This window comes from Centropristis striata, chromosome 13 (genome assembly GCF_030273125.1).
Source record: "Centropristis striata isolate RG_2023a ecotype Rhode Island chromosome 13, C.striata_1.0, whole genome shotgun sequence".
Taxonomy (NCBI): domain Eukaryota; kingdom Metazoa; phylum Chordata; class Actinopteri; order Perciformes; family Serranidae; genus Centropristis; species Centropristis striata.
In genome coordinates this window covers 28967561-28981906 of record NC_081529.1, presented here as the reverse complement: position 1 = coordinate 28981906, position 14346 = coordinate 28967561, and the positions used below count along the sequence as shown (strand labels likewise).

The following is a 14346-nucleotide window of genomic DNA, read 5'->3' as shown; positions in this document are numbered from 1 at the left end:
CAACAGTTTTTTTACAGTGTAGCATGACACCAACTGGGGTTCTTTGTGTTGTTGCATGCCAGCAAAAAGTTCTCACAGTGACTCCTGGAGTGTAAGTAAGAGTGTAAAAGGACAGATGAGTCCAGTTTGTCCGTATCCATCCCTGCTGCACCTATCCTCACCTGCAGCACATGTCAGTGCCACGAACAAATGAAGGGCAATGTGAATGTGTGTAGATGGAGAGAGAGGGAGCGTGTGGGCCACTGACTTCCCATAATGCAGTGCGTCACTCAGAAATAGAGCAGGGAAAGGCAGGGACCCCTGGGATGGTAGGACAGAGCTAAGAAAAGAGCTCCTCTGCTCTCATTTAAACAGGGACAGGTGCTGGAGGAGGAGAGAGGTAGGCCAGACTAAAGACAGAGAGGGGAAACAGAGAGAGAAAATAAAAACTGTGTGTATACAATGTCTGTTTTCATGAACGCTCATTCAAATATGGCATGTCAGTTACAACGCTTCAACCGCCACCGCTAACCTCCACTCTTAACATCAGACATGCCGTTTAGCCTTTTAGATGGCATCCATTTACCGGCAGAAATTTAATGCTTATGTCCCAGATCCATTAACCTAAAAAAGACAATTATGCTTCATCAGTTTGCAGCCTCATTTTCCCTTCGTGAACCTCCTTTTTTTAAGTAATTACCGGGAGGACGATGAGGTTTTTCTTTCTTCTCCTTCTTCTTCTTCATGGACCCTCTCCCCAGCAGCAAACCTAAGCAATCCATCGTTTAATTAATACGACCCCTTTTTTTCCTCTCCAACGCATGTAATTTCCCAAAAGACAAGTCTTTGTGCTGAATCATACATGTGTGTTATTAAAACGTGGCAATTAGGAAGGTATCAGAAGTTGATAAGAGGGGAGAACGATATTTGATTTCCTCTGGCTGGTGAGGCTGAACTGTAAGCACTTCACATTCCTGTCCAGGTTCTAACAGACCACACAGAATAATCAGCCAAATGGCCCGAGGGGGAGTTTATTTATATTGTTTACCTGAGGACAGGGTGAAGGGAAGCCATAGCAGATATAAAATGCATGTCTGAGCAACATATATTTGCTGGATTTAGGCAATTATTCAGTTTGTAGTCTACAAACTGTGACATACTAGGACAGCAGAGTGGAACACACCCCACTCACACTCACCTGAGGACACTGAAGGCACAGACCGACCATACCAGTGACTCGTAAACAGGCTAATTACCAGAATTCCATTTCCTTCAGTATATGGCCCATATAAATGCTTTACTATTCTGTCAGTGCATCAGATTCAGGTGGGACAAAGGTACATAAAAATGGGTCTCTTAAACTAAACCTCTAGGCGTCCTGGTCTTTTTTTTTTTTTTCCCAGATTAAATCCAAAACTGTTTTTTATGCCTGTGAACTCTGACAGCTATATTGCAGGGCTGTCACTTTTATTCAAAATACCATTTGAACACAGAAAAACACAAACTATAATCATCTGTTCAAATTAAAATTGCACAGTAAGCATAACAGGCCGTGCCTTGTGCTCCAGTGGGCGGTGTTTCGAAAAACACACTGTCAACTGAGAGGGCAGCATGACATGCAATGGGTACAGCTGTGCACCACTCACCCTGATGGGATAAGATTCCTGTCATTGTTCTATGGCGTGGCTCAGGTTAAACCCTTTGTTAAACGTGAACCGATACATCGGATGAATGGCATAAAACCTTCTTTTGCCTTTTTGGACATTCAATTGGAATTTGAATAGAACTTAAAAATAATTATAGGAATAAGCAACAATTCCTTCAGTAAATTGTTGAAGTGCAGCCACAATTTAATAAAACAATACAACAGTAAAAAGCAGTAGTGCGATCGCCGCTTAAAAATTACTCATTTGGTAAACAGAGATAAGAAAGAAGCAATATAGCTCACTGGTTAGTGACCTCAAGCAATTATTTTGGATACAGTGATTGTTCTTTCTAGAACTAGTGATGGAAGTAGCAGAAAAAAATGGCAGAATGTAGCCTACAGATTGGTCAGAATGTAGCCTACAGATTGGGCAGGAAGTAGCCTACAGATTGGGCAGGATGTAGCCTACAGATTGGGCAGAATGTAGCCTACAGATTGGGCAGAATGTAGCCTACAGATTGGGCAGAATGTAGCCTACAGATTGGGCAGAATGTAGCCTACAGATTGGGCAGAATGTAGCCTACAGATTGGGCAGAATGTAGACTACAGATTGGGCAAAATGTAGCCTACAGATTGGGCAGAATGTAGTGTACAGATTGGGCAGGATGTAGTGTACAGATTGGGCAGAATGTAGCCTACAGATTGGGCAGGATGTAGTGTACAGATTGGGCAGAATATACAGCTTGTGTAGCAAGTGTTGTTATAAATTCACTGATGGATGACATAATATGGTGACAGATTAGTGAGTAGGCTTGCACACTCACAGATACCTGATATAGCATTTTAGGATGTATCTGAGGCATACGGTGTAAAACTGCCCAACAGTAACATCAGCTTGTAACATAAGACAGCAGAGGCATCAAGTCTTCTGATTGGTTGGACTACAGTTGTTATAATAAAGATGAAGGAGCTCTTAGAACGGCAACAAATCAAAATAGTAGGAATTTCACGAGGAGTTAAAACCTGTGGATTGCCTATTGGCCTAAAGGCCTGGTCATAAATAACAAGCCTCTTAGTTCTAAGGAACATAAACACAATGGAGCGGAGCTGGTCGGTGGAGATTGTCGTAAATTTATCTAGCTCCACAAACCCTACATTTCCTGTATTTCCCTAGAAGGGCTGAAAAGCCACACATGTCACTGAGGTAAGTGCTCACTCCTTCTTCACCAAGAGGGATAAAAGAAGAGGAGGATGGCAGAAACAGAGGGAGAGAAGGGAGAGAGAGGGAGGGAGGGCAGGTGTGTGTGTTAGCATGTGTATGTGCATGCATGTGTGCGTGGGAGGCAAAGTGACAGGCGATGATTAGCCCAACCAGAGGAGGATATGTGGGAGGGAGTGTGTGGGAGTAGTGGGGCTGGCGAAAGAGACTCTGTCTCTTTAGGCAGAGATATACACAAGTGGATTAAAAGAGCACTCATACTGTATAAACACATAGAAATGACAGGAGATTTATGCACAGAAAATGCACATAAGCATGCAAGTATAATAGGCATGAACACATGTATGCACATACAGTACATAGCCACAAGGGTGGATTCCTGTGGGAACATACTAAAGGAAAGACTAAAGCCAGGGTATGTTGATTTGTCGATAATAAAAAAGGCAACAGAGGGCATTATTTCAAGTAATTTCATTCCCTACTTTAAGCATAATGTTTATGTGTGTGTATGTGAGGGAGATAAAAAGGGAGGAGGGAGGAAGAAAGAGATGGAGAGCAGCTGCCGACTCTTAGATGTGTAGGTGGGACCATTTGCAGCCCGTCTCTTGCTGAGGCTCTATGGAATTAACAGGCTTTAAAGAGGTGCAGCAAGAGCTCAAACTCATACATGTACATGAACGTGTGAACATGTGCAAGTACAGATCAACCACCTCAATAACTCTTAAATCAGTCACATCAGTTAGAGTTATGCTAATGTTATTAGTTTTGAGTGAAAAAAAACAATGAATGTAGTGTTTGAGGTCATTCATATACCCAACATGGGGTATAGGCCTGTCACGATAATCCCATTTTGTTGGATGGCATATTGTCCCAGAAATAACTGCGATTAACAATATAATTTTTATTTTAAGACAATTTAATGACACTGATATAATGATGATGATAAAGCATAATAATGCAAGTACACCCAGTCAAAGATCAATAAAATATTTTTTCTGTTAATTGGTCTTAGTCATTGTGAAAAAACTCTTAAGCGATCCACCCAAGTCTTAGAATGGTAGGGAAATCCCTGCTGGCTTTATGGTATCATGTTGGTGGCATTCTTACGAGAACAAACACGCATGTAGCCACAACAGGTGCTACTGTATGATCATACAAAGCTTGCTAAATCAATATTGTAATTAATATGCTAGGCCTTACTCGGAGGAGAAAATTAAAATCTGTAATTTAGTCTGGGTGGAGTTAAATGGGACAAGCAAGCAAGCAACAACCATCACCCCTCAGACCAAAAACATACCTCTCGCCAAGCTTTAAAGACATATTATGCAGGAATTTATGCTTAATTTTTGTAAACACAATTTTGGAACTTGTCCTCTCCTTGCATAAGTGAAAGAAAACCCCAAATTAATTCTCGTTTTGGAACAAGCTTCGTTCACTTGGCTTTTTGGAAGAGTTTAATATCCCCTTAGTGTTATTTTTTAAAATCTCCATTAACAGAAACATTAAAAGCAAGTGAAATTAGCTGGGACACCGTATTACCGTGGGGAAAAAATGACTTATTTACTTACTTTATTCAAAGAGAAAAAAATACCATCAAAAACTTTGCATGGCAACATATGAGATTAACTACAAAAGGGAGGGTTTTTTATTTATTCAGAGGCACTGTTCTCTTTTGCAGGAACACCCTGATCACATTCAGACAGTTACACTGTAAAGGGGCTTGCTCCAGGGCACCTCAGTGGTGGTAATGAGGGCCAAGCGCTGCTCTCTCACTGTCCCCAACCAGATTTATCTTCAAAACATATCTCACATCTATATTCTATGTGTTGTCAACCTTAGAACACGAGCGGTTTGTTTGGCTAACCTCCAGCACTCGCTTTCCCTCCAACCTCTGGTTATTTCTGTGCTCTACCACCGGTCAAACAGGAAACTCTAAGCTTTGGGACTCATCCCTGCGCACGGTTTGACAGGAGGTCAGGGCACTGGCGCCGACCTCAGGGTGGGGACCCGAGAGCAGGTGGCTGGAAAATAAAACAACACCAGTGCTTCCCTTGGGAACCACAGTGGCATGCAGGGGAGTGCTGGGTATAAGCTGATGCATTATACTGGGGAATGGCAATGAACAACAAGGGCTAATATCTTTAGCTACACAACAACAATTTGTTATACAACTTACAACTGCACAGAGCGATTCAGTCGAACACAGACAAAAACAGACAGATGTAAAGACAGAAAGGATGAGTCATTTTATATCCAGTCCTGGCAGATCTTCCTCCAGGCTGAGCTTTTGAAAATGGAATCAGTTTTCAGTTCCCTTGTCGTACTTGTGACAAAAGGTGAGTAAACTGATATTCTTCCACACACACACCATTTAAAAAATTGCCATGGCAATATCATACACTGTATAAAGTGGACGTAGCAACAATGACGTCATTCATTGGTTTGGAAAACCATTTTTTAAGTCTCAAATTTAGCATTTTAGACATTGCTGTCGTGTTTTTGGAGCCAGAAGTGATTGTATTTGGATGAGAGGCTGGAACTATCATCTTCCATCAGTAACTAGGGAACATGCTTCACAATTAAGCATACTTTGTTACATTTAAATTAAAGTTAACTTTGAATAAGACAGCTTTGCTTGTAAATTACAAGCATAATAAAGATGTTGGTCATAGTATGTTATAATTAATGCTTTAGACTGAAAATAACTGTGGCTCTGTTGAAAGCATGCTGCCTCTGTTTAGCTAGAAAACAGAATAGTTAGAATTTGGCTCGTCCTAAGAGCAAGCCTTGCCATATCTGATCATTATAAGGCCACTTTCTCTGAAAATGTACTTAGATATCAGCCGGATAATCAGCTAACTGCCATTTATCTGGCTCCAAACTATCATTTCTATATCAACCTTTAAAAATCCACTATAGAGAGCAAACAAAATGACATATTTTTGTGAGCCAAAACCGGAAGTCGCATCGTCATGGGCTCAGAATTCGCCTATGGAATTTTTGCATTGGATTTTGGATCATTGCAGAAAATAAGCCCTTTGGCATGAATGCAGCTGACAGAAGTAGAAAGCTAACATTTTGCTATAGCCAACGACACCATGGTTGCATGACTTGATCACGAGCGTTAGCTTGTCTCCGACAAGCTAACCAGCTGTTTTGACAAGATAGCGAAACTGTAGCCTAATAAACAGTTTGTTAACCTAATCTACAATTGGCAAGAGTTTGCAAAAGCACTGAAAAACATGACTAGAGGCTGTGAGGGGGACTAGTGAGAGAGTTCCCGTCCAGCATGATGACATTTAATGTCCCTGACAGCCACTGAAATCTCATTTATCCACTTGTTAGCAACCGCCTTAAGAACACATAAAAACTTAAAAATTCCCAATTTGGGTATTTACAAGTGTATTTTATGTCATGCAACAAGTGTGAATATCTCTTCAGCTTGTGTTAACCACAGACCTTATTTCAGGCATCTAACCAAAAACCCATTTAAAATCCTCATTGTGCTTAAGAGGATAGACCCCAAAGTGCTAAAATGCTAACATGCTTCCTGGTTTAAGAACTCATTCCTGTGGCGCCCTATTGGTCAACCTGTACTTCTTTATAATCAGGCTCCTTTTTTGCAATTATTAGAGGGACACCCTGCTGGCCATTATAAATAATGTAGGTTAGGGCAGTTCTACATTGGCTTTACTTTTAAGGTCTGAAAATTACCGCCTGGCCAATATGTGTAACAACGAGGGCTAGTCGACCAGCACACACTGCCAATGACAATACATAATCTTTCAAAAAATTCCTTGCTGTTAGAGCCCCAGTGTTGAGCGGTGCAAGGAGAGATTAGATCAGCTGTCAGTCAGATAGCGTACATGTTTCGTGACAAGTTCAGCTGAGGATGTCTGGAAGAGCTCGCTACTGTAAGTGAGGCTCAGTTCAACACGAAAATACTGCTGTATCAATAGAAAACCTCTCAGAGATAGAGAGATAGAGGGAGAGAGAGGGGCCGCTTACTGAATAAAACATCCTGAGAGCACTTTCATGTCAGTCCCTGTTGGCTGGGCTGGAGGAAACCCAAACTAGATCTCAGCTCCGCTGCAACAAAGGCCCCGTCAAATCAACTGCTACTTCCACGCAGATCAAGCAGCGGAAAGCACAATCAGCGTAAAGGGAATCTCTTCAAACAGGAGCTGATTTCCCATGGGCTGGTGACAGCAAATACAGATGCACTCAGAGACACCAATCACCTAGGAAACAACTCCCTATGAGAGGACCAGGTGTTGGTTGCCAATTGACCTCTATGTTTCTAACCAGAACACACACACACACACACACACAAAATTGGCATGATACACACATCACATAAAGTGCAGCACTTCCAACATCCTAATACATTTTTCCGCACAGAATCAATACATACCACACTGCAAACTCCTAACCAGTGAAAATACTTTTTCCAGAAAAAATCATCAGCTCGGATGAAAACATGTTACCATCATCTATATATTGTTGTAAATAAATGATGTTCGGCTCCCACCTTGCTGGGCTGACTGCAATCATTACTGTAGCCTATTTCTACCTCTGATGACATTCCTCTGATAAAAGGAGGCTATAAATTGAAAAGTTATTTCCTCCCGGACACAATCTCAAACAACAAACTTCTTCAAAACTAAAATGATTCAGTGAGAAATTCTAATTAAAAAAATCACCTCCTGTATCAACCCACACATCTCTGAATGCAACTTAGCTTCCCCTGCCACTTTTTACACAGAAAGCTGATGTAAATGACACAAGTATGTGTGTGTGTGTGTGTGAGTGTATAGAGGACTTCTGCTGTTGTTGTAGGCCAGTGCGGCCAACATAATGAAAGAAAGAAAACAGATCAGGTGTGTGTCAGTCACTTACCCAAATCTTTTGATCCTTGGCTCTCACTGGCAAGTTCACCCATTCTGACCAGAGCATCAAAGTAGCCTTTGGCAGCAAATGTCACATCTAGAAACAGCAAGAACAAAAAAGAAATCAGGATGTTACAAGTAACAGTGCAGTGTGTCTCTTCAAATTTTGAAAATATAAATTGTAATACATCTTAGCTTTGTGTAAACATAGTCGTCACAGCAGTCTGGCCAGTGACGCTTTGCACTCTTCCCTTTTCCTCAGATGCTTTCTGAAGCAGTGAATCACAGCTTCTCACCGTCAGAAAATAAGCAAGCAACACTGATGTGGCTACGTAATTACATCATCTTGCTGGCATTCTGTTTGCTTGATTGCAAAGAGGAAATTATTTTCTGACAGATAACCCGTGCTCGATAGGGATGCCACACAAAATGTGTTTCCTGTTATATTCTGTTTATAGCTTGGTGTTATAATAAGAAGGAAAGTTGTTATCACCACAAAGAGTATGTGAGAAAGTTTAATATTGGGGAGGATTGATGGGGTTTATGTCCCCATACACTTCACACCCAGTGAAGCCTGAATTAATGTTTTCTCAAACTCTTTTTTTAGTTACATTTTCATCAGCTTGTCTATCGCCATGTCTCTGATACACATTACAGTGAGTGATTCAGCTTTTATGTGTATTTATATGTCTGGCGTTTGAGTCAATATTTGGGCTTTTTTTTTATTCCTGGTCTCTTTTTGATCTATGACCAAATGGACCACATAAATTCAATATTTGCCAACCAGTAGCTGTGGGAAAACATTGTTGTCCCATCAAGGAAACAGCAATGTCACGCTGTTAACCACATGCTGTTCGCCACCACTGGCCTTTTCCTCCTTCCATTCCTTTTCATCTTTTTTTGTCAATATGTCTGAACACTGGACAGCAGGGCGACACGGTGACTTGGGGAGACTGTTGATTAGTACTTGGATCAAGCCAAATACACCTGTATAGATAGGGCTTCAACCTTGCAGAGGGACACCCCTGCTGGGGTCCCCTTCACATGGAAGACTCGCTTAAAAGCAGGTGTGACAACACCTTGCTGAGTGTTCGGCGGCAACCTCCGGGTCTGTGCAAGAGGCAAACCAGGAAGTGCCTTAAGCTGCATTCTACCAAAAATTCCAGCAGGGGGCACCGAGTGTGGCTGCAAAAACATTTCTGTCCATTCACTTCAATGCAAAATGTGATTAATTACCTCAGAATTTTTGACAACACTATAGTCTCAATCGCTAGTAAAAAAATCTTCTTCAAGACAATTTGATGTTAATAGTTCAAATAATGGCTCTATTTAGAAGAAAATAGAAGATAAAGAATCATATGATTTGGAGCGTGGCTACCTTTGATTGACAGGTCACTAACAAGGCGAGCAGTCATCAGGAGAGAAGCAGAACAATGTGTATCCATGGCAACATGTCAATAAAGTCATATATACGTTATATTGATATAAAAAAGAACGTTTAGGGGTTTGGTCTCATAACTTTGACCCTTTCACTGTGTTTTCACTTAATGACATTTTATTTGAACATTTTGTTCAGTAAAAATGTCTTGTTCAGCGTTTGGTTGGACTAACAGACACTCCAAGGAGTCGCTGTTCAATTTTCTTCGGTAAGAAACGTACATTTTCTTTCTGTTTTTTGCCAAAACTAACATCCCAGTTAATGCTAACATGAATTAGCAGCAGCTTCTCTCAGTCAGGTTGAGGTGTAGAGAGGCTGTAGTCAGTGATCAGATCCCTCTAGCTCCTCCACAATCCAAATATGGTCTGCTCCCCGTATTGGAAACAAGATGGCGACGAGTATAACGCTGAACTCGATGCTTCCAATGGGCAGCCCACAAACCAATGGGTGACGTCACGGTGACCAAGTCCATTATTTATATACAGTCTATAGCCCTGACATAAAACATCGGTCATGTGATAAGGGACACCCTATCACAACCGGCAGATACCTTTCCAACATCAATCCAGGGAAAATATGGAAGTAAAATTAACATTTTAGTGCTACGGAGCTTAACGATCTGTACCACAGACAATTTTTTAATAAACTCTTTAAAAAAAAAAAAAAACCTTGAAAATGATCAGCTCCTAATTTACAGGTAGCAGGTCTGCATGATTAGCACTGATGAAAGGTCTAATAATGTAACAGGAGTTGCCTTTTTAAGCTTTAATAATGGGGTAACCTAATTGCGCAAATAATCTGTTTTTACACTGATTTACAGGAGAGTCCAAGGGTCACTAGGCCAGGATGTATGCACACACATAATAATTGACCTCTGCTCTAGATCTTCAGGGTGCACAAAAACAATCAGCGATGTTAATCCTAATCAGCAACCATATCTCTTCTTCTCTCTCGCTGACTAAATAAAGATCAAGAGAACTCCTGGCTGCCCAGATCAATATCCACCTCAGTCCCCATTATTCCAACTGCTGCTGTACTGGCCAACAAAGGTCACACAGGGCAAAGTCAGCTTCCAGTGATTTCTGCCTGACTGCCATACAGCCTGCCAATCGGCCCATCTCCAGTGAGTAATGGCCGCTACTTTTAGAGGTGAATTCAACAGCGGTCCAGGTGACAGATGGGCCCTGTGCCTGCAGACAGCTGCCAGGTGAGAGACACATTTACAACAATAGCCTGGCAGGGGCAGGCTAATTCTAGCAGACAGATGCAGCTATGTGATAGAGGAAGTCTCCCAGGCTGGAAGCCTCGCAGCTCCGCTCGGAGGCTGAGGGACATATGCTAATGCTAATCCCAATTACAGCTGAGTCAACGGCAGAAGACGGCGTGCTTTTCCTCCTTCCTCGCTCTTGCTGGGGGAACACCTACGAACTGAGAGCAGAGCCTCCAGAGCATCACAGCTTATTTCTCTTCATTATGCCAAAAAGACCCCCAGCTTGCCTTGATGTGGAAAGTGTGTGTGAATGGGTGTGCGTCTGCACATGGAAGTTTGCAAATGTGTGGTGAGGGGTTGTGTGAGTGGGATGGTGGGAGCTACGGCAGATCTTCAAAGTGATCTCCAAGCAACCGATTTTTTTCTTCTTTTCTACAGCTGCAGCATGCGAGGGAGTGTGTGTGCAGCTGAAGGGTGGCTGAGTAGATAAGCTGGATCTATATGGATACTTTACTCCTGTCTAATGAAATGTGTAGCGAGGGGTTCGCAGAGACAGACGGAGAGGATTACCGGATCTCTGATTGCAAGGCAGACAGACAATTGGTAGGGGAGGGGCTCATCTCAGAGCTACTGATCCATCACTCATACTTTACTCCAGAGAAGAGGTGGAAGAGCCGCACATTCCTAAATCAGGACTCCGATCATTTCCTGCACCTACATTGTCCTCATCATGCTGCCGTGGGACTTGTATAATAAATTCCAGGCTGTGTTTGGTAGGCAGTTGGAGTCACTCAGTTGTATGCATCTGTTGCTTTTACACTTACCAAAACGCTGCTAGATTTAGCGACTCACTGCTGTGTTGAAAAACCTGGAACGAGCCCATATCCAGCTCCAGCAGGCCTACCCATGAAGCCCTTTTTGGCTTTTCTGGTGTTGAATAATTTCAGTGATTGCACCATATGGATGGAAGTGTGCCCTCCCATTCCCCTGCCCTCGCAAATCAGAGCCTCTTAGTCCCTTGGGTCGAGCCAATCCTGCAAAGTGGGTCTTTAATGGCTCAGCGAGTCCCTACCAGTCTGTCTCCTACCTACACCGAGGCCAGGATTAGTTATTGTGTGTGTCAGGGGAAAGAAGCACAGGCTTGAGGAGGGGGAGAAACACTAATTGCTGGATTAGTTGGACGGAGGGGTTTCTGCCTTGTGTTTAAGCTGAGGGGCATTTTGGGGGGGAAAGTTTTAGGACTTTCTTACAAAGTCAGAGAAATGAAAAACCTTCAGAAGCATGATTCATCGCTGTAAGTGTTCAGGGTGCCACAAATCCACACGTTTTCCTTTGTGAATCTGACTGCTGACAGAGAGCTATATTCACTTCTGTATCAGATTAGATGCCTTTTGTGTTTGTCTGAATGCACATCATGCCCACTATAGAATACATGCTGTGGCAGAGGCCCCGCATGATAAGGCCTGCCCATTTGACATGTTGAAATATTGTCCTTTAGCAGTAGAAAAAGAAAGAAAGGTAGATAGATATATACAGGGAGAAAGAGAGAGAAAGAGACAGGCAGAGTGCTGGTTGGCTGTGTGCCTAAACCTGCAGTGAACAGGGAGCACAGAGAAAATAAATGAGGAAAAAAAGGACTTACTGGCAAGGGCCTTCTCATAGTTCTTCCCCATGGCAACAAAGTTCCGTAAGCAGGGGTTGAACTGCTCCATGATGGTCTGAAAGAGAAAACAAGAGATAAATGGGAGGTAGAGGTTCACTTATCAGCAGAGCGGGGTCAAGGGCAGAGAAGAAAGACTTACACCTTGCTCTATTCATTCTCTATCTGTCGCTTGGTTTCTCTCTGACGTACACAAACCACCTTCAGCTGCACAAAATCTGTCTCCCACAGAACAAACAGCCATCGACAGAATCTCTGGACACAGTAAGTGTTCGTCTTGAATGTTAATGAGGGTAGGAATGGCTTCCTCCACCCACATCCTGCCCTCTCATAGAGAGAAATAGTCCAGGTGGGATGAGGTGGGAGAGGTTGGGCTTGGTGATGGTGGTGGAGGAGTGGGAGAGACACTCTTGGACTAAAAAAGGGACTGTGAAATTTGCATCGAGGGATGCAAGGAGTTACCCTGGAGCATTACATGACGGACACAAAGGCTCATTATGGCTGAATAGAGAACAGAGTAGTGTAGGAAATACAAATGAACATACCATATGATGCTGCTGGCCATAATAAATCAGCATCTAGATTTAAAATTACTGCTAAAACATTATATCGTTTTATATAATAGAGAACAGATTATTGGGTTGATTAAGAAATATGTCATATGGCTATTTTATTTTTATTTAATATTTATTCAAATTGTCATAAACTGACACTTAATATACAGTTATATTTATTTAGCTATTTATTTTATTTTTATTTATTATTTAAATGATCAGCAATGACCAATACTAAACATACCCTACCATTTACTTTATTCATTTTATTTCCTTTTATTTAAATGGTCAGCAATCGACTGATACTGAATAGACAATAATGATGTTTATTTAGCCATTTATTTTTATAAATTTATTCTTTATTTTCGCAGTTAATTTCTGGAACTAGTTGACAATGTAAAACAATGTATATATAATGTATAATAATAGTTATATTGTATTAAATTAGGTTATTTGTTTAAAATATAAAAAAGGCACCCTATCATTGCACATATGACATAAGGGATATTTTTAATTCCAACTCAAAACTGCACTACATCAGTATGAAAAATCCTATATCAGTCAGACTTCTAACATGAAATGATCTAAATTTCATTATAACAAGAGTGAGCAGATATTTTTGCCATGACATCAGCAATATGCTGCGTTACTGTAGAGATACAGTATCACACCACACTGCAGGAAGAGTAAATGCAGAGAATGCATGACGCCTGACATCTCCCACCATCATCGTTTCCTCCACCTCTCCTTCCTCCTCCTCCTCCTCCTCCTCCTGTGCTCCTCCAGGGCTTCCTCCAATTAACCGGTCCCCAGTCAGCGAGTCAGGAACAGCCAGGGGACAGAGAGACAAGCACAACACTGCTGCAGCAGCAGTCCCTACACAAGCCATCAATACTGCAGGAGAACACTTAATAATCTACTTCTAGCCCGGATCCAAACTGTGGCAGACTAATATGGCAAGGTGCCACTAGTGTCAACCTGAAACAACCCTGGCAGCTCATCCTGAAAATCATATGCTTCTTATCTTCAGTCAGACATCAGCATTTTTGCTCTTTCCTTCATCTCGCTGTCTGTCTTTTGTTTTTAATGAGAGCCAAGATTTGGATAGGACGGTATATGTGTATGTGTGCGTGTGGTGTGCATCGCATCAGGAGTCGAAGTTCAAGTGGCTTGAACGAAGCACAACCCACCTACAGTAGAAAAACCAGTGAGTCAGACATAAACCACTGATAGTTTCATTACCAACAGTAACTATTCTACTACACCTCTCTGTGACTACGCTTGCTACTAAAGCAGGTGCAGAAAAAACTGGAATGGACTACAAAAATAGAGACACAAAGACAAATGAAGTCACCACCAATTGTATATAGTTTAACCAATCCTTTTGTTAATCAACACACGAAAGGCTATGTTTAAATTTTCCAGTCCAAAGTTTAATGGGTTCTTCCTTGGCCCATGCTGCATCCTTCCATCCAGTTTCACGGGCCAGTAGTAAAACCAACATAACCTCTTTTGTGGAGGTAACGGCATCAAATCCTGACATTTGAGAAGCAAATGGTACCAGCTAAAGTTTGGCATTTCTGCCTGAAACTCTACTAACATGACTAACAATTTTAATCTGAATAGACTAAATCTGTACATTGTTGCAGCTCTGATTGTATCCATAGTTTGCTGGATTTCAGAAGCATAGTAACCCGGAAAAACTGTGTTTGACACTATTGGCTGTCAGCTTGCCACTGGCCTTTGGTTACT

The 14346-nt window shown here is 41.8% G+C and overlaps 1 protein-coding gene across 6 annotated transcripts in view; it reads right to left on the bottom strand.

Moving 5' to 3' along the window:
- baiap2a (BAR/IMD domain containing adaptor protein 2a) overlaps window positions 1-14346 on the bottom strand; it is a 71635-nt gene that overhangs the window by 42522 nt on the left and 14767 nt on the right. For all 6 annotated transcript variants that reach the window (XR_009395423.1, XM_059347412.1, XM_059347413.1 and 3 more), the window contains exons 2-3: window positions 12023-12098; window positions 7743-7829 (exon numbers count right to left, since the gene is read on the bottom strand). Coding sequence is in view for 5 of the 6 variants with exons in the window: in XM_059347412.1 (XP_059203395.1) it covers window positions 7743-7829; window positions 12023-12098 (163 nt within the window). In the remaining variant the exon portion in view is untranslated. The remainder of the gene's footprint in view (window positions 1-7742; window positions 7830-12022; window positions 12099-14346) is intronic.